This window comes from Arvicola amphibius, chromosome 11 (assembly GCF_903992535.2).
Source record: "Arvicola amphibius chromosome 11, mArvAmp1.2, whole genome shotgun sequence".
Lineage (NCBI taxonomy): Eukaryota > Metazoa > Chordata > Mammalia > Rodentia > Cricetidae > Arvicola > Arvicola amphibius.
This window is the reverse complement of record NC_052057.2, coordinates 48,811,436-48,833,356: the sequence shown is the minus strand read 5'-3', so window position 1 is coordinate 48,833,356 and position 21,921 is coordinate 48,811,436. Positions and strand designations below refer to the sequence as shown.

The 21,921-nt window shown below is 37.4% G+C and overlaps 1 protein-coding gene across 6 annotated transcripts in view; it reads right to left on the bottom strand.

Annotated features, from left to right (window-relative positions):
* Positions 1-21,921, bottom strand: part of Nlgn1 (neuroligin 1) — a 682,701-nt gene that overhangs the window by 469,036 nt on the left and 191,744 nt on the right. For 3 of the 6 annotated variants that reach the window (XM_038347696.1, XM_038347697.1, XM_038347701.1), the window contains one exon: positions 2,934-2,993. The exons of the other annotated variants lie outside the window; for them this stretch is intronic. In XM_038347696.1, coding sequence (XP_038203624.1) covers positions 2,934-2,993 — 60 coding nt within the window. The remainder of the gene's footprint in view (positions 1-2,933; positions 2,994-21,921) is intronic. 6 annotated transcript variants of the gene reach the window in all.

Here is a 21,921-nt window from a genome sequence, read left to right as displayed (position 1 = left end):
TCAACATTCGCCACAAATCCAAACTGCTTATTAGATTATTTTGATTTGCATCGCATCTACAAAATTAGAATTCTAAGAGCACTGAAGAGGAGATCATGAGACCTTCCTGCACGTTTCCTCATGGGATATCTGAATTATCCTTCTTGCTTTGAAGTAATTACCTAGTGCAACAGAGGAGTGGATTGCATTAGAACCGAGTGCTGGAAAAGCACACAGCTTCCAACATTTAGAGAAGAAGTGTCCCTCAACTTGGTAGCCCTGGTAAACGGCTTCCAATGCCTTGAGTGAGACCTGACATTTTAACCAGTGCTTAGGCTATTTTTAATAACGAATTAAAATGGTAAATGGGATTCAAAGGTGGTCTGTAAACTAGATATAGGTGCTACAGGGCTTAACTCACTATCAATACTCAAAGGTACCTACTCTAAGCTATAGTTCTCAATGGAAAAATAACTTGATTGATTCGGCACCTGAAAAAATTTAAGCTAGAGTAATGATTTATTCTAGTGTTGAGACTATATTATTAAATTTTGGACTTTACAAGATGCAGGTTTCTATACTAACAATGTATAGGATATTAGATTTTCAGGGAATTTTATATATTTTACAATTCCTTAAAGCATAATCTTAGAACACTGCCCATGTCCTATAATAACCTAGAAATATTCTGAATCTTTGAGTATATCTGAAAGCATAAGTTTATACTTTAACTATTTAGCACTGGAAATTATGTGTCTTGGGCAGTGATATCTAACTACTTAATATTAATAGTAGTGATTAGCTTGTGTTTAATGCCTACTTCTACATTGGGATCCATGGTAAATAAATATATAATCAAATAGTAATAACTGCACTATAGCCACAATTCTTTTTTAATTATTTATTTTACGTGTGTGTGTGTGTGTGTGTGTGTGTGTGTGTGCAAGCACACACCTAGGAAATTTGAGGGGATGGGGAATGAGACCTCTTGTGCTGGAATAACAGAGTTTGTGAGCTGCATGGGTAAGTGCTGGGTTCTGTACTCTGCACCTCCAATAAAGCAGCAAGTTGATTTGAATGGGATTGGCCCCCATAGGCTTACATATTTTCTCGTTTCCTTCCAGTTAAAGGGCTATCTAGGAAGGATTAAGACATATGGGCCTTGTCAGAGTTGTGGCATGGGGGGTGGGCTTTGAGGATTTATAATCCCAGGCCAGGGTCAGAGTTTGCTGCCATTGCCCCAGATAGAAAACTCTCATCCACTTCTCTTGCACCCTGCCTGCTTCCACCATGATAATAGACTAAGTCTCTGAAACTGTAAGCAAGCCACCAAATAAATGCTCTTTCTAAAAGTTGCCTTAGTTATAGTGTCTCTTCCAAGTAATAGAACACTAAGATAATTAGTATGTACTCTTAAATTCTGAGACATCTTTCCAGCCCATTAATAATTCTTAAATGTTATAAAATACAAATTTGGAGCTGCAACAATTAAGCTTTCTATATTTTACCTCTAACATTTAAATTTCCATTGTAGAAGTGTTTGGTGAATATGTATCAAAAAATTTAAAAGAAATGGATTCAAATTGTTTATGAAGGTGATTTAGTCATAGATTTCTTCAACTTGTTGAGGGTAGTAGTTCTGCTGACCTGGGAACAGAAGATTTTATTTCAGAAATTCTTTCCTACATTCTTATATTTTTGAGATCTAAAGGTTTGAGGGAAAACATAAAATTGTTCATTGAATTAATTGCCTCTCTAAGACTTATAATTAGGGTAACATGCAAATCAAAAATCAAACAAAATGCACATTAAAAATAAAAATCTGAATGGAAAGAAGATGGGCTAAATTAAGCAGTAGTCTGTCTAGAAACTTAGTTAAATATCAGGTAGGAAGACAGACTTCAAGAGAGCTAGCAGGTGCTTAGATTCACCAATTTATCAAAACGGTATGCTGTAAGAATGAAGAAAAGAGAAAAGAATTCCCCTATTAATGAAGTAGAAAATCTTTCATTATATGAGGATGATAATACTTTGAATGTTAGAAATTTTTATTTCATATTATTAGATTAATAAAATGTATCCACATTTTGAAATGAAAAGACATACCTGTAATCTTGGTTTTTAAATGAAAAATATATTTGTAATCTTGTATCTGAAATACCTATTAAATTTATCAAAACATTTATGAGATGTATTTTTAGTTCATAATAATATATGTCTGCACATCTGGTATGTGAATGTGTACCAGTTCAGGTGCCAAGGGTGGTCAGAAAGAGCACAGAACACTGAGTTACACCTGAACATGTCTCCAGTATCATGAATCAACACTAAGAGACCAGGGGCTACATGCTTACCCTTCATTACTCGCCTAACAGTTGTGGTGCCTGTGGTGTTTATGTAATACCATATAACTGATGTGATATTTAAGAATATCAACACAACACAGGATTTTTTGAAAACCTAAATCACATTGCTCAAGAAACACTTTGTATCAGCTCACCTCTCCTTTAGTAGAGCAAGGAGTACTTTTGAAAAAGGAAGAAAAATGTAAAAATGATACACAGTCAAACTGGCCAAAATATTTCCCAAGATTAGAGCACATGCAATGGCCACAGGGACTACACGTGGGATTGTTAGTTCAAGGAATGTGGCGGTTTGTCAAAACAGGGATGGAACATATCAAAAGTCAGCTCAAGAAAACCAAAAAGGAAAAAAATGCCCCTCTTTCTAAAACATCTTAATGGTCGGCATCAAAATGTAAAATGTAACAATCACTTTAAAAAAATTTAAAATGCATATTCATATGTAACAACAAGCAAGAAGACAAAACACATCAAAAACAAGAATTAAAAAAGAACTCTTCAAAAAAAGACAAGAAGTAAAAAAAATAGAAAGGAGTGGGAAAAGTGATCAGAACCCTGGTCATGCAAATAGATTTGGTGGGGGAAAAATACCTTCATCTTCAGCACCGTCATTATCACCTAAATCATCTGTCTGTTTCTTTGTAAGGGGACCTAGGATTGAGAACGGAGAAATGGAGGGAAAAAAAAGACAATTCAAGAATAAACAAGACTGAGGGGGAAAAATAAATGTAAATATTAAAATTATCAAGAATATTTAAAAAAGAGTGGGGAAGTGGTTATATCACAGTTGATTGATTTTTTTTAAGAAAAAATTCCCCTTCCCCAAAATATCTCATAGATTTGGCTTCTGAACGTTTTCATCATTCAAAATATACTATGACTTAGTATTTGAGTCATAGGCCAAAGGAATGATTTTAGTAAAAAAAAATACCACTGCATATAAAAAGTAAACAGTTTAATTAGTTGAATATACTTAATTTATTCAATGTCCTGTCTAATCAAAATTTGTGACAGTCATAAAGATACAACAGGTTAAACTATTCTTTAACTTGGGACCAGAGAATAACTCTAGAAAAAAAAAAAAACAGAAACTCTTTGTAAATTGTTTTTTTTCTGCTTTTTAAAAATTGTCTTCATATGATCATTATCACTTGTATTTTACACATTTTTAATTTATACATTTAAAAAAACTGTGACTTTTTAAAATTACTTGTCATGACACAAGTACTCCCCCGTCTGTTTTAATTTAAATGTTAGTTGTGGATTTAGGGCAATTGCCACATGCAGAAATATATCAACAAATAATTTTGTTACTTAACAGAAAAAAGTCCCATTAGTAGCAGTCATGTTTCGCTATGGAATTAGTTGAACAGTCAGGACTCATACTTCAAAATCAACTTTATGAAACAATGGAATCATGCCATTGTGCAATTTCATGTCCTGTATACTTATTTATAATAGGATCGTGTTTTAGAAGAATGACCATAGGAAACACTGTGAACATTTAATACATGTTTTTATTATCCCTAACAGTGTTAATCTGATAGCAGAGATGAACACACCAAAGAGGGAAGTCAAAGGCCATATGAAAGTAATTTTAAGTGTCACACAATTGACATACTCAGCACACAAAAAGCAAGTCAAGCCCCAGAATAACTTTCTATTTCCACAACCATTTCATTTGTATGACATTTCATAATCCTCATGCAAAGCAATCACTACAAACACAGTACATTCTGTATAAAAAGACAGCCAGTCACATAGCAATAATCAAAAGAATTTTGTCATGCATAATGTAAGAGTCTTAGAAAACAGTGTGAAGGAATGGACAGTCATGGCTTGATTCTAACCACGTGAACAACAGAGCAAGCAATAACTTATAAGCATACAGCACAGGAAAACATTGGTAAACATTTGAGAGTGATTTGTCCACCTTTTCAGAAAAGACCTTTTCAGAAAGGTCTTCTCATTACATTTGCAATTTAAAGCAAAACCTATCATAACGTCCCTCAAAGAATAGAAAACACTAAACCAAGAACAGAAGGGAAAAATAAGATACAACAAGATTTTATTTTTTCAGGTCAGAGAAATACTACTGCAAATATCAGTCTCCAGTGAAGATCTAAACTCTGGAAAACTAAAAACTGGTGATATAAAGATATTTCAACTACAAGGTCATGGCTTCAAGGTCATTCAAAATAAAGACAAGAAACTGCAAAAACAATATGGTCATGCTTTAATAAACACCTCTGTAAAAAACATTCTATTGAAAAAACTTATGAGAGAAAGAGTTCATGCTAATTGTTTCTCAGTGGTAAGTTCACAGAAATCCATACTTAATAAGATCTTGTTCAAATGCAAAAAAAGCATATAGAGTTATCTGATGGTTATTAACTTAATAATCAGTTCTTTAAAATACAAATATTTTTAAATTCTTTATATTAAAATTGTAGAATTGGAACATTTGAAATATTTCCAATTCAAAATGTGCCTCAAATACTAAAATATATTTATCATCTTAAATATCACCATAGAACCTTCATCCAGCAACTGATGGAAACAGAGGCTGAGACCTGCATCGGAGCACTGGACTGAGCTTCCAAAGTCCAGTTGAAGCGAGAATATGAGCAAAGAAGTCAAGACCATGACGGGTGCACCTACTGAAACAATCTACCTGCACTAATGGGAGCTCACCAACTCCAGCCAGACTGGGAATGAACAAACATAGAACCAAACTATCTGAATATGTGTGACAGTTGTATGGCTGGCAGTGGCACCAGGATTCATCCCTACTGCTTGTACTGGCTTTTTGGAAACCTATTCTCTTTGGATGGATACCTGGCTTAGCCTAGATATAGTAGGGAGGGCCTTGGGCCTTCCCCAAAGCAGTCAGCCTTACCCTCTCTGAGGAGTGGAAGGGAGGTGGGGTGGGGGAATAGGCAGAGGGAATGGAAGCAGGGAAGGGAGGGGGAACTGGGGTTGGTATGTATAATGAAAAAAGATAGTTTGTTTACTTTCTTAAAAAAATAAAAGTAAAATAACTAAAAAAATACTTTTCACGTTTCTGTTTACCAAGATGATATTATATGTGTGTGTGTATACATACACACACACACACACACACACACACACACACACACACATATATATATATATATATATATATATATATATATATATGTGTGTATGTATATGGCTTACTTATTGGCTAGCAAGCAATACAAACTGAGAACAATATTACTTACTGCTTATAAATCTCTGTCAACTTTCCAGTTTCCACTAATTTACTCAATTTTCTTAATTCTTGGGTTTCAAAAAAATTGGTGAAATTAGCTCCTTTTTTGCTGACTCATTAGTCTGATAATATTTGAAGGCAAATTAAATCCTGTCATTTTGAGATTACCCCTCTTATCTTGCGCAGGCTCTGTGCTGATTTTTTCCCTTAGACAATTTGAATGAAAACACATTGGGGTATCTAATGCAACTTCACCAGTCTGTATTGAAAACCATTTAGGTTATATAGCTCCTGAGTTAACAATTTCATATGCTTTGCATGCCGACAGGTTCCCTCAAGTGCCTATGTGAGATGCAACAGTCAGAGAGGGTTGTTAAACAGTTTCTTCCACCGCTTTGCATGTGGGGATTAATTTGCCATTGCTATGTAGTTAAGTAGAGAAGTCATGGAAATCATTCTAGGTGGAGTTTAAGGCTAGAATGCTTAACTGAGCTTTTTCTGTAAGTTGCTGAGCTATGCTTTCTGTCCTCAGGAAGCTGTGTGCCTCTTAATAGAGGACACTGTTTACATACCTACATACTACAGTCAACCTGATTACTATAATCAGACATAGATACCTACTCAGTATCATAAATAATTGAAGACAACATCAGAAGAAGATGAGGTTGAATTATCTCAACTAAATAGTTATTTTTTGGTATATACCATTTCATTATGTTATCAAATTGTTACTCCAGTACAGGTTATAGCTGTGTCTTAATGAGCTGAACATAATGGTACTTTCTTATCCTCAAAATTTTTTGTCTAATGTTTTTCTAAAGTTTAAAGGGGTAACAGTTCAGGGCCAAAACTGTCAAAATAAAGAAAGCAGATTTCATTCAGATCTCTGCCAAAAGATAATGAGAACAAACTAACTGGGTCCAATAGAGAACTCAAATGATTGGTTTCTTTAAGGAGACTTGAATGGAGAAAAAAGCAGCCTGGGGTTCTCAGTGAATCTCCACATGATTTCAAGGGTCCCTAAATTAGTACTGGAAGCAAGCATCCACTGCCTATCAGCAACTCTGGCTCTTGTTTCCTTATCCTAAAGTGTCAGAACTGATATACCCACTGTTTTAAAATTTTTTTTTAACAGAAAGATAATATTGTAAACCTCATCAGTGTCCTTGTGACAGGTGGGTTTTTAACCTTCAAAGACCAAGCATTCTTACAAAGTTTAGCATCCTGATTTCCCCAAGGGTACATTTCTACCCTTTGAACAGGAATCAGAGTCGCTAACAACATTCTAACCACAGCTTACGCTTCTTTCCAACAGTAAGCAGGGCCACCTCAGCATCAGCAGCTTTAAACAGCCATCTCAAAGCATCAACTATAAAGCAAATGCGACCACTCCAGCCTGTGTATAGAAGTGATTTATTTTACCTTGAAACTCACTGGGTCTCTACTCCCAGAGGAATGCACACATAACTCTCATTAAAGTTAATAGGAAAGTAGACCTCATGTCATTTTGAAAGGGAGTAAGAGTAATTACTGTATTTTATATCTCCTATAGGCAATAAATAGATTCAGTGGGAAAGCAACAGCACTTAAACTAGCTACAGTGAACACCCAACCATGAACTTCAAACTCATTTAATTTCAAGAGTTCTTTTGTGATTTCCATAAATACAACTAAAGTCCTGGACCATGTAGAGGACGAGCAATGCATTCTTACATTTTGGAATCTGACCACGGATGCCTTTTATTTTTTAAAGAGGAATAAAAATATCAGTATTTCTGTGTAGTTAACTGGAGAATAATTATGAGCTCTGAAATAATTACTATCCACCCATATTAATGCTGCTTTTTATCATTCTCTTTGATGAAGGGCTAATACACTTTGGTTCTCAAATATATTAGAACTGATTATAAATTCCTTCATTATAGCTTCAATTCATCTGAAATTAGCCAGACTTTGAGTCACACAGATTGACACAGGCAGGTAGACTGTCAGTATTATTCTATTCCGGTTGGCCTTAGAAGGTTGGCCATGAGAAACACCCCTCTCCAGGGAGAGGTCTCTGGAGTTCTGAGGTTTATTTACAGTTCCAAGCCCCTGCAGGTCACAGAATGATAAAGAGAAGGCTAATGACCTTGATGTCTTGCCTCACCCTCTTGACCCTGGGGCCTTTAATATAAACTGACTATGAATAATTTTAAGGTCATGTACACAGAATGAAAGCTTTTAAGGGCGCTGACAGTGTTCTTTAACCATAACACAAAAGCTAGTAAATAAAAGTCGGATCAAGTTTTTGAAAAAATCCGTGTGTTCCATAAGAAAAACAATGCTAGAATTTAAGAGCAGCAGACTTTATTATTCAACATTTTCTCGTGTATGAAACTGATAATCACTAAAGCATAACTTGTGTAAACTAGTATCATTCTAGTGGTTGTTAGGTTTTAGGCACCTGCACTGACCTGCTCTTGAGGTCTCGACAAGACAGGCCCTCAGCTATGGTTATTAAAACACCTCCTGTGCATGTTTGCTGTGTTCCCTTTAGAAAATGGGCCTTGCCCAGCTCTCTGCTTGCGGGAGCCTCTCTGCCTCTCTCTTTTTTACTGCTGCCCCTGTGCCCAGAAATGGGTGTCTTCTCTCCCCTCCCTCCTTTTTCGGTTCCCTTTTCTCTAATAAATTCTCCATGTGAGCTCTGTTACATGGCTTCTTTCTCTTGCGCCATTTCTTTTTCTAATCTAAATTACAACATTAGTTCCCCGACTGGGAAAGGCACTTCCTCCTGCCTACTGGCAGTTTGATGCATGCCAGGTCTCAGAAACAGGGTCCTTATACAATAGCCTCGCCTCTCTAACTAAGGAATCTCTGGGCCTCTCTATCTAACACTGGCAGAATTGGTGAGCCTCTTTTTTCTGGGCATTACACATGAGTAAGGCTTCTTTCTCATCTTCTGAGCCCAAGCATCCCTCAGACCCAGAACCTTACCCCTGCCCTTTAGGAGACAACAGGGCACCTTCCTCCTCTCTCAGAAAAAACATCCTTCAGGGTCAGCCCTTGAGGCCTCTGCCTTCACTGGGTGGCTCATGCCTTTCTTGTCTGGGACCTAAGTGTCTGTCCTTCAAGTTCAGTCCTTGGACCTTCCTGCCTTCTTGTCTTTTGGACTCACGTTTTTCCTTTGAGCCTTGTGCACTGGCCCTTGTTTTTTTTTTTTTTGATTTTTTTTATTTTCTTGCTGATGAGAAATGATATGGCTTGAGCTATTATCATTAGATACTTGCTTGATAAAGCTGTTGGATCTCATTTGTCCCTAACTTGAGGTAACAGTGAGGTGGTAGCCTCTTACCGGTACTTCATGTCCAATATTTCACTGGACCTTTGCAACTTTTGCCAGTGATCTGATAGTTGGAAGTTTGTACACTATAACCCCAAGCTTTTCTTTTTTTTCTCCCTGTTTCCAATTGGCTTTTTATATTTACATACCTCTGGTGTGGGACAATTCTGTATTCTGTCAATTATGTTTTAAATCAATGCTGATTGGCCATTAGTCAGGCAGGAAGTATAGGCGGGACAACCAGACAGGAAGTAGATGTGGAGCAATGAGAACAGTATTCTGGGAAGAAGGAAGCTCTTTCCGAAGTCCTGTCCAGACACCGAAGAAGGAAGATGTGACCTACCCCGCCGAAAAAGGTACCAAGCCATGTGGCTAACATAAATAAGCATAATGGGTTAATATATAGTATAAGACCTAATACAAAGCCTGAGGTAATGGGCCAATCAGTTTATAATTGATATAGATTCTCTGTGTGATTTTCTTTGGGGCCAAACAGCTATGGCAGGACAGAAACTCCAACAAGCAGGCCCTGGTGTTACATACCTCTTTGCCCTAAATGGCAGAGCCCTTTTAAAGTGAGTCTTGTGACTGCAACAGCTGCTAAGCTTGAGAATCTCCCTCACTGGATTCACGTGCCCTACCTCAAACCCTTTACCGTTCTACCTCAAGCTAATCCTTCTTCATACACAGCAACTCCAACAGGGCCCTGCCCCTTCAGTTTCAGAGGACACCTAAATTAACTGCCTTGTTTCCAATTTCAAAAGAATGAAGCTTCATGCTGCATTGGGAACCCCACAGGCTTTCCTTCCTGACCCCTCTCCCTCCCCCAAGGCTGCCTCGTGTATTCTTCTGTTTACACTAATCCCATCCTACTTCATCAATTCCCTCTCTATATAACCCCAATTACATATTCAAAACCTCCAATCAAACTAGTTAGCTGTTGTTGCGGGACTACAGCTGTTGCCTATAGAGCTGGAGGCTCACAACTACCAAGCATATCCAGGTGGTGAGAACCAGCAACTCCCGGGGGGGGGGGGGGTACTAACTCTACAGTAACTGCTCTCAGTATCAACCACATGTTTCCTGGAAGACTGGAGAGTGTCTGGGTGATGCCGATGGGAAAGGACTGGGCGCTTCAAGCCTACAGAGTTGACGAGAGTTTACCCCGCAGAGCATTTGCCAGGTCCCAGTGGCTCCTGATAGTTCTACCGAGTCTGGACAGTGAAGTGAAACAGTCAGATACTCCAGAACGTGGCCAGCACCCCAGCTTTCCCAGGTCCCCCAAAGATGAATGATGCCCCCATGTCAGTAGGAAGTAGTCTTCATGGCGTTCTTATCCAACATCACCTGATAGCTTTTTCTAACTCCTCACCTTTTTATAAGAAATAAAAAAGGAGGACTGTTGGCATTCAGGCATTTGTACTAGCCTGTCCTTGAGGTGCTGACAGTCTACGTCCTCAGCAGCAGCTACTGAGAGCACCTTCTGTGCATGTTTGCTATTTTGCCTTTTCAAAGGTGGATCTTCATCACCTCCAGTCTCTCTCTCTCTCTCTCTCTCTCTCTCTCTCTCTCTCTCTCTCTCTCTCTCTCTCTCTCTCTCTCTCTCTCTCTCTCTCTCTCTCTTCTGTTGCTCCTGTCCTCAGAGGCCAGTCTCCTCCCCTCACTCATTTTTCTGTTCCCTTTCCCCAAATTAAAAAATTTCTCCATATGAGCTCTGTCGAATGGCATCTTTCTCTCTCTCATTGCCTTTTCTAAATTACAACAGTGATTACTATTGTAAGACCTACTAATTCATATCTCTATACTTATTGAACAAAAGTTATTGCATGTCTTAAGTAGTTCATTATTTATGACTAGACATAAAGAAATTATAGTTGAAAAGAAATTTCCTTCCTGGAAAAACTTTAAGGACAGTCAAAATTTGTGAACAATTCCCTAAATATACATTATACTAAAATAAAAATGCATTGTAAATCAGTGTGATGGGTTACTAAAAGCAAATTTTGAAATAATTTATAATCTCAGAAGAGTCTAAATATGTGCAGTTTTGGCAGTTGGCTCTGACAGGCGACAGTTTCTTGGTGAGCTGCCTGTTTGGTTACTAGCTCATATATGTATATTTGGAAGGGACCGTGTTCCACCTCCTAAAGGCAGTAGGCATGCTCTATGTTTATCTGTGTGTTGGCAGAAAACACCTACAAGAACACAGAATATATTTTCCTCAGGAGTTCTTCAGAGTTATAGAACAGCTTATAATGCAGCTTTTTGGGAGGAGTGAATCTGTTGTCCAGGATCAGGAAACAAACAAAAAAAAAAAAAAAAAAGAATTCTTTTCCTGGCCTAGAATATTGACATAGAAAAATCTTTGTTTATTAGAAAACCACCAGCTTTTTGTAAAAGTACCTGATTCCAATACTTTGAAGTTCAAAAAATAGCAGATCCTGTCTGGAATTAATAGGATCTAGCAGACAAATCCATATTAAAGCAGGCAAGTGAGCAAACAAACTGAGCTCACCTTACATTGAGGATCACCAAGTTTGCATAATGCTTTTCTTTAATATTGTATTTGCTTACTTTATTATGTAATAATGCCAAAATAGCATTCCTTTCCCCTCTAGTTTGCTTCTCTGTCCTGAATAAAACACTAGCACTTTGTGACAGCTCGTTCACCACTTCCCAACTCTCTATATACCGTCTAGAGATCTTCCTGCGGTAGGCAAGTGAGGAGGACACAGGTGTTAACATGAGTTAAGGCGCCGGAGGTTCCAGACATCTTGGCATGTCTCAGTAATGACACGTTTGTGATGGTAGCAATCATTTGGCCACTCTGGCAAGGCCATAGCATTCACTCAGGCATCCATTCATTCAACTTTGTTCTGCTATGTGCTCAGAAGTTGTGGTGCATAAAGGAAGCTATATAGCTTTTCTGGAGATAGCAAAATCTTGTAGGAAAAGCGTTAAACCAGTCATCACATATAGACAAGTTTCCAAATGAGAACACATGTCAACAAAGAACACCTTGGGGTTCTGAGAAGTTATTTCTTCAGGGTGACCTGATAATCTATAGGGTCCTCATTGACTAAATAGGAAAAGGTGAAGACATCAAGAGGGAGAAAGCTTGTGGATTAGGCAAGGACTGGAAAGAAAACTTTACTTGTAGAGATTGCCATGCGAAGAGCCCCACAATGACAGGAGGCCTTGAAGTCTTTGTAGCTACCAATGGAGAAGAAGAGAGAGTCGGGAGATGAGGGAAAGAGCTACATGAATATCCATGAAAGAGACTGAACCTAAGCCTTTGTCTGAACCCATAAAGCAATGGGAAGACATTCGCAGGCTTGAAACACATCCTGAAAGACTCTGACCTACTTCACTCTTATGCAAAAACATGAGAAGAAAATGAAATTATTTTAGGAGATGCAGCAGGAGTATTTTGCACTGAGGGTTGCACGTCATTCTTTTGAGACAGAAATACCTTTCTGAGGATGAAGCTGAACGCCATTCCTGACGGATAATGGAAAAAGAAATCACCAAAAAGAAAATCCAAGATTCTTGCAATCCTAGGACTTCATGAGAGTCGATAGTTCTGGATAAACATGGATTTGAGGTTATCAACTTTGCTTTAGAATTAACACACCAAGAGGTCACATGTCCAGGATTTTACTTTCCTACCAAGACAGACTATTCCAGACACTTCTGCTGGGGTTCCTCGGCCTCTCTGGCAGGACAGCATGGACACCTTTCATCTCTGCCATCAAAGCCAGTTTGACCTCTCAGCATAACTCTGTTCTCAGAACTTCCTTAGCATACAGAAGTACGCTCTGTTTGATCTTATCAGACCATATACAATTTCCAGAGGGAAACCTCATCTCTTACACTTCCCCAGTATCTAGAGCTCTCCTGTGGCCACCATTGTCCTGTGCCTACTCGCTACTGTCACTGTCACTCACATTCGGTGCTGCCTCCAAGGCCGCCTTATGTACCATCAGTTTCGAACGTTGTACACAAGAGTCAGAGAATTCTAAACGAAAAGAAAAGATTTGATTATTTTATATCAGCACTAACTAAACTGCACACACAGTCAGCTCCTGTTAAGACTAAACTTGCCAGTGCTTTCAATGAACAGAAATGTAAGGGCTTCCTCACTTGGATATGGTGAATCTTACTCTGTGTGTTTTAAAACAGCTGTAGCAAGACAGAATAATGCTAAATATAGTATAACATCAGTTTTGATGCTTTAGAAATTCACGAGCAAAAATACGATATTTTATATTCTGAATGGAAATATCACTTAAAATAGTTTTAAATGCACTGTAGATGAATGACCCTGAAAATGACTGCCATTGTGCCTCTACCTTGCTTAAAATTTTCATAGTTCTTTGTTCCTCTTGACTTAAAGTGAACTGTCCCAGCATGGCCTGTGAGACTCCTCACTAATTCAAGATTTGATCTTCCTCACATTGCTCTCCAAAATATATTTTTTTGCTCTGAAACTTGTCATTTTTGCTCAAAAAGTAATCTGATACTCACACCCTGTGTTTTATTCCACATGCTTCAGTCTTTGAGGTTCTAATTATAATCAGCTCACCTCAGAGAGAATGGGAGCTGGACACAGGGAACCACCTACAGAAAAACGTGTGACTTTTTTTTAAACTCTGAAGGGGAAAAAGGGAAGAGAGGTTATTACCTTCTTAGCCCCTAATTGCTATCATGGAGATAAAATTGAGAAATGCAGTTCTGTATTGTCCAGCAAGACCTAATTGAGAAGACGTCTTAAACTGCAACATTATTCAATTTCATTTGTATTAATAAGGTGAAGAGATGGAACCAGTAACCACAAAGATCCTATTTTCTGGGGTATCTAAGTAGTGTCTGTTTAGACACAGGGAATAAGGTCAGTTTCTCTGATGGTAGAGTTCTCAGGAGGGCGGACATGGCAGGAGTGTGCTGGGCAATGACCACCTGAGCATCCGCTTTCATATGTGCCCAGCCTGCTCTCAGTTCCTTACTTAAATAGGGAGGCTTCACTGTCTTCATTCTGTGTCCTTTCTACTAGCCAAGCAGACCGGAACCTGTTGGGGACACAATTCTGCATGCCCTCCTTTCTCATCTGATTCAACAACTAATAGGCACACACTCATTATTATGGAAGTCCTTGTGAATTCAGAGTTAAATGCCTGGACCCACAGGATGGTGTAGCTAAAAGAAACCCTGCAAAGAAAGTGCTAAATCTTCTTCCACTCATAGTTAGGAAGCGCATGTAGAATATTTTGCTGATTTTGCCTAGGAAGCAAAGCTATCTGTCACAGTTTAGTGGTTCCTTTACAAGTCAATAAAAGACAGGCAGGGAGAGGAAAATGTGAATGATGGGTACTGATGGAAGAAGGCATCTGCTAAACTCTGCGTCACTCATTCCATCATACCCAGACCCACACTACAAAGAGTTTAAAGACTTTCAATACAACATTTGATTCAGATGAGATTAATGTTGTAACTGAAATTAAAAGAAAGGCATGTAAAAGTACTTCCAAAAACTGAAGCAAATAAAACTAACTTAAGATAATAAATCTGGCCAAATAAAGATTTAAGAATTCAAATCAAGTGAGTAGTAGCAGTTAAAAGTGACAATTTCTCAGTAATGTACATTATTTAATATGATCTATTAGCTTAGAAAAATGAACAATTAACTTCCCTTAAAAATGGTAAGACAAAAAAGGTGGAAAAGGGCAAAGAAACCCGTGTCACATTCCGCTAGGGCAGCGCATTGGTGCAAGCCAAAGTCAGCAAAATCCTTCTAAACATTACAACATTTGGGCTTAGCCCATTTCTTAGGCTGTACCTCCATAACAATTAATGCACTCAAGAGTGAACATTTCACAGGGCAGGGATTATAAGCCACCAACAGTGTTCTTATTTGCCTTCTAGAATTGATATTAAAACCCTGATACTGAAATACCATGTGCTTTGATTTCACGACACAAAGAAATCAAGATAAAACTGAGGCAGAAGCTCTTTCCTGCTAGCTATGTTTGCTATGGTTCATAGTACCTGATGATACCATGTCAACTGCTTGGATAGAAAATAACCACATGTGGGTTTTTGTTTTGTTTTGTTTTGTTTTTCTTTTAGTTATAGACTTTGTGTGCTATAATACTTTAAGGCTGCCGGGCAACATATTCCTTCTAGGGGTCTGAACGACTTCCTAATGCTTCGACCCCTTACTACAGTTATTTACATTGTTTTGATTCCCAACCACAAAATTATTTTCATTGTTACTTCAGAACTGTAATTTTCTATTATTATGAATTGTAAAGTAAGTATTTTTGGAGACGGGTTTGATGCTAAACTAGGGTAATAGTAGCTTGCCAATTGGAGACTGTCTTTTGGATGGATTTTGAGACCTGCTCCAGGGGAAATGATATTTTCTGGGTGCTATAAAGGGGTAGAACCCCTATATCCATAGAGGCCATAGATCCTAGGATGGAACCAACTACTGTTGTTCTGTTTCATGGACATGCTGCATTCTAAATATCTGTTGAACCCATAGACTAGTGTTACTTTCTTTGGGCAGACATGCTCCTTTTGGCAGTAGGTGAAGGTTAATGAAGAGTCTTGTATCTTGTCTATGTGCTGAGACAAATGACGTGGCATGCTTATCTGTAAACAGGGGATCTAGATCAACGTTGCGGCCACCAGAGAAATATTACAGAGGCAGGAATAATGTAAGATCTGGAGGATGGAGGGGAGTTCTGTGAAACAATCTGATACAGCATGGTGTAGCAATAATGAAGAAAAAGCAGTTATACCTGCCTCCAAATGCCCTGGACAAGATTTGGGCCTTTCAAATCATAACCAGGGGCTGAAGTTGTTTCTGAGAAACTGCGGGCTGCTACAGAAATCAGAAGAGGGGGACATCACATCATCATCAACAGTGGGGCCGCCTGTGAGCTGTTCAACATTCAGCAAATAGCCCTTCCCCATCATAGGCCTAAGCAACCCTAATTAATTCAGTGGAATGAAAATCCTGAAGTAGTATGGGAACTCCTTATGAAAAGGGTGCAAACTCTGAATTAGGGGGATCAGAAAGAATGCCATAGGTGTTACATATGAGATTAAATGCTAAAGTAGTTTTTTTTCCAAATAAACAGATATTTACAAAGAACAAAATAAATTAGATAACATTTAAAAGTTAGGAAAGAAAGGGTATTTTCAGTGTATTTACAAAAGACTTTTTTTTTTTACTAGAGTCTTTGTTGGTCATTTTGCTATTTAAATTTAGTCATTATAAGTTTAAAAACTGATCACTATAGTAAAGATTAAAAATAAACAGTATTGTGTTTTTTGGACAAAATGGCAAATTTGAATTTTTCACACTAAAGAAAATTTGAAAATAAGATGCTATGCTGTCTTTTGTTCTCATTGTCAATAGTATATGTTAGGGTGAGAAGGCAGGTTTGAAATAAGGTTCTAATGACTTAAAAAGATAAAATGTTAAAACCAAATTGCACTGAAAGACTCATAGTTTCTTAAAATCAGAGCCATACAGTTTTGCCAATTCTCTTCCTCGGTGATACTATTGCTCTTCTTTCTCTGTTTGTGTGATGCATAAGAGCACTTCAAGCCATTTGTGCTCCCAGCTCTGCAGAAGCAATCACCTGAAGAGGGTCCTCTCACACAACACTCTTGGTAGGCTTAGCTTACAAACATTTTCTGAAGGAAAGATGGTCACTGAAAGCTAACCTTCCATCCTGTGTTTTGGAAACCCATGAGCAAAATTAAGGTATTTGATCTTCAAAATATAAACAGACCATCTTAAAAGAGGCTTATCTCTCAAGTATTTAATGGCTGCTGGATTAGGGGAATCAATACAGGATAAGAGGCCCATGCTTTATTGATTTCTCCTTCATTTTCATTCTTCCCAAGAAACTACTAAAATGCCCCAAATCAAGCAGCTTTTGTAAGACAGTTCAGAATAGTATTTATCAAAGATAACATATTTAATACTAATATTTGGCCACTGGCAGTCAAGATTGCCTTTGAAGAAGAATATCTTTACTATTTAAGTGCTTTTCTATTCATTTGTCTCCATTTTTATAAGAAGGTGCTTTTTTAATATGTGAAAAATGTCTTCGAGATTTTAAACTACCCTACCTTTATACAAAAATGCTTGTATTGAATATCATAGATCTTTTTTATCTTATGAGGTTAGTTAAGGATAACTAATTAAAATTTAAAGCATTAAATATTCAATACAATCTAGCCAAGAATTGTTTCAAACATTTATACATGAATCAATGATAATTTTAAATACACTAAGAAAGGTAACAAGATGAGCATCCTTTAGCAAGTTATTTGTATAAACAAAATTATCACAAGAGAACAATCATGTAGTCTCCCAAATATTGGCTCCCCCAATTTTCACTTCACAGGAAATTAAAGATATACACTGTAGTTGTTTTTATTCTTTTGCTATTTGGGGGGTCTACCACCCAGTTCCCAAATACGTACATGGAAACTTATTTATGAATGTCTAGGCATAGCTTGGCTTGTTTCTTACCAGCTTTTCTAACCTAAATTATTCCATTCCTCTTTTTCTATATTTTGCTTCTGGAATTTTTAGCTTTCTTTATTCTGGTGTGGGAGAATTGTCTGTAATCTGTCAATCATATTTTAAATAAAATGCTGATTGGGCAGGCAGAAGTAAAGGTGGGAAAACCAGACAGGAAATAACAATTGTTTGAATGCTGAGGAAAAAGCAACAGCTGTTAAAAGATATAAATGCTGCAGAATTAATCCAGGATAGGTATTTTGAAAATACCTTGACTTCAAAATTAAAGTCAAAAGGTATGTTACTTTGGAGAAGATATTTTGCTTTTGTTTCCACAGAAAATGAGAGGCTGTGGATTTATTCAGAGTTAAGAAAAATCCAATTTGATCAAGGACGACCACCTGAGAAATCTCCGGCAAGAATAGATGGCCCAGATGTCTGAGTTCTTCATCCAGAACAAGTTCAAGACTGCTGCCTGACATGATCAAGACTCACAGGATACTTCAATCAGGACTTGATCATAACTCTAAATTTTCTTTAGGTCCCCATTAGATTATCGGCGCCCCCAACTAGCTGGAAGTAGCCTGAAATACTATGCCCACATTCCCAAAAAATGGACTATGGATATTTTCCTTTGTTTTTTTTTTTTTGTTTTTTTTTTGTTGTTGTTGTTTTGTTTTGTTTGGGGGGGGATGTGGTATGGGACAATTATCTGTATTCTGTCAATCATGTTTTAAATAAAATGCTGATTGGGCAGGCAGGGAGTATAGGTGGGAAAACCAGACAGGAAGTAGAAATGATGCAATGAGAACAGGAGAACTCTGGGAAGAAGGAAGTTGATTCCTCCCACTCCTGCCCAGATCATCGAAGCAGCAAGATGTGATCTGCCCCACTGAAAAAAGGTACTGAGCCACATGGTTAATATAGATCAGAAAAATGGGTTAATTAGGATGTGAGGTTAGCCAGTGAGAGGCTAGAGCTAATGGGCCAATCAGCTTTTTGACTTTCGAGACCTATGTGTGATTTTCTTTGATGCTAAACAGTTGTGGGGTACCAGGCAGGACAAAAACCCCAACAAACAAGCAGGCCTGGCCCCCTCATGTTACACTATTCTATGTCTTTCTTCCCTTCTTTTTCAGTGACTGGCTGAGTGGCCAGGTAATTGGCCCCTGGGGTCTTCCTCTCCTCATTTTCTTACTCCTCCCTCTTTTGTCTTCCTAGATTTCTAGTCTTATTTTTTCTATCTGGCAATGTTGCCTATCCCTCTCCTGCCAAGCTGTTGGTCATTCTGTCTTTATTAGACCAATCAGGTATTTTAGGCAGGCAAAGTAGCACAGCTTTACAGAGTCAAACAAATGCAACATAAAAGAATGCAACACATCTTTGCATCATTAAACAAATATTTTGCAACATAAAAGAGTATAACACATATTAAACTAATATTCTACAACAAGACACTTAGTAGAAGAAAGACTCATTTTCTAACATTTGTTAAAATATTGTCTATTATTTTGATTGCATCTAACTAGGCTAGAATTTGTTTATAGACTATTACAGATGAAGTTAGGGATTAGTTTATAAATATAAATAATATTCATATATGTTTGAAGATACATGTCTGTGCAAGCATGATATATGGTTTGACTGAACCTTTGTGATCCACATAAAGATAACTTATACAAAGAATGAATGCTCCTGTTATTTGGTTGAAATGTGTTTCTGTAGACAGACGGATTATCTAGACACTCTTTTGTAATCCAAAGGTCAGTAAAAAAACAACAGTAGCAAGACAGAACTGGATATAAGGAAGATAAAACATTTCAACCATAAATAAAGGGAAGAATATAGAAGAATAATACCCAGAAAAAATTTCCATGTACCAAAACCAGAGTTGATGCATTTTCTCAAATCACCCACCCTTTGCATTTGATGATGTCCTTTGGAATTAATTACTGTTCAAAATAAATAATAATCAATTGAATTTTGTTATCTAGACAGTGGTTCACTGGCATGAAGGAGATAGAGAAACCAAGGGATCTTATTAAAAATGAGTATGTTTAAGCCTCCTTTCCCCAGAAAAGGGCAGTACACAGCCTATAAGTCAACACAACAATGACAAATGAGGTCTATGCACCACGATTTGAAATAAACTCAAGATCCAGAATCTTCTATTTATGGATCTTGGCCTTTTACTACTTAAACTGTCACTGAAGACTGAGATGAAAAGTAGCCTGTGGGTATGGAAGACTGAACAAACAGTACACTCTCTCATCTGCAGCATGCGTTGACCAGAAATGCTGTAATCACAGGCTGAGCTCAAAACCACGTGTCTTTAAGAGGAAATCCCTAAAAGAATGTGTATTCTTTTTGCAAAGTTTTTTTAAGATAAACATTTAAATGAATTATAGCTAGGTGCATGTATACATACAGAAAGACACACCTAAATACACAGTCTCACAGGTGTGCAAATAAAACTTGAGCCATTAAAATTGGATGGCTCTGTTATTCTGCTTTTGCATCTGAAAATCTAGCCAAGGGCTGGAGAAATGGTTAACAGTACGTGCTATTGTGGAGGGCCACGTTCGATTTCCAGCACTCACATAATAGCTTGTGATCATCTGTTACTCTAGTTCCTAGGAATCCGATGCCCTCTTCTGACCTCTGTGGGCACCAGGCATGCATGTGCTGTACTTATGGGAAAAGAACTTATATACGCATGAAATAAATCTTTTTAAAAATCTAATCAAGAAATAACTTCTACCCCAACACATTTTTTCTCAACTTCAGTTATAATTATTTAATGCTGAAAATATGCTAGAATCTCTGAGGTCTTATATTAAGCAAGTATATCATACTTCCAAAAAGCCTAATATACAGTTTTTACTAAAAACAAAGGTAGGGATGAGAATCATAATAGTTATACAAACCAAATTTTGAGCTTTTCAGGAACATTTAGTAATACAAATTAAAATGTGAAAAGTATCAATAAGTATCCAAAAGGAATGAGAGAGAGATAGAGAGAAAGTTTATTCTATAAACATTAAAAAATAAACAAAACCCCAAAATACAAGAATGGCCACCTTGATCCAAGTTACAAGAACCTTGAATGATCTCATGCAAGAGTCATGAAACACAGCCACTTCTAAACTATCATTACAGCATGAATAAAGACCTTTAGTCTTCCTGTCTTCATGTTATTCTCATGTACAACTCTCTTCTCGTGTTCACATGCTTGTCGTGTGTGTGTGTTTGTGTGTGTGTGTGTGTCTTATTTACATGAGGACCACAGGGTGGGTGTCACAGTATGCCCATTTGAAGTCTCCATTGAACGTGCCTATGGGCGTGGGGAGCCAAGCAGGAAAGCCTCCATGAACTATCTCTTTTCAGACTGTAAGTACAAATGCTAGAGGAAATGAGCCTGTCATTAGGGACTCAAGGCAGAGATGCAGTAGCTGCATCCAAGGAGAGATGGTGCATTCTTTTTATGTATTCTGATGCATTTGGTTGAGATTCAGTTTTACTCTTTGAATACCTACTCTGCATTTCAAAAGTCCCTAAGCCTTATTTTCTAAAGTAAAATTGTGCATATTAGAGTAAAAATTACAAATACTAATTTAATTAATAAATAAAATAAATAAAAATTACAAATATTAAGCTCCTAGCATATTATAATACATGATCAGTACTATGGGCACATGTACATGCTGAGGTCAGTACTGTGGACATGAAATCTGATCAGAGCACACACATCAGCTAAGATTTTATTCAAGTTCAGCTCCTCTGAGAAGCTTTCATATATATACTCAAGCACCTTAAAATTTTTATTTACTTATTTTTATGAGTACATATGTATTTCTGAAGATTTTTATGTGTGCCACATGCACATAGGAGCCTGCAGCGATGAGAAGAGCGTTTCTGTCTCCTGGAAGAGGAATTACAGGTAGTTATGAACCCATGTGGGTGCTGAGCTCTAAAAGATCAGTAAACTCTCACAACCCCTGAGCCATCTCTATAGCTCCCAACTCTTTTTAAAAGCATGTTTCATGGAATGTTGGTCCCTTATTCTTTTAAACAACCAGAAGAGCATTACAGAACAGACTTCTTCAAGGAAAGGTTATAGAAACATTTTTAATGGAACATATTATCACATATGTTTTCATGATACTCGTGAACTATGTTACTAATCTGACAACTCCGTTTTATAACCATATTAGATCAATTAAAAATGGCACAGAATAGAGCTCTGTAGAAACTCTGGGAGGATCAGATGAGCATGTAAATTTGAGATAGTTTCTTAGAAGATCCATAAATGATTTGTAGATCGTGTTATACTTCATTACCAACTTCACATCTGGATCACATGAGGCCACTGAGGCCAGATGATGGATTGCTAAGGATGCCCAAGTTACATAAAATAGTAGCAAATCTATATAAATCCTCCACGTTCAGCTTAAAGCATAGCTTGTTTCTCAGGTAC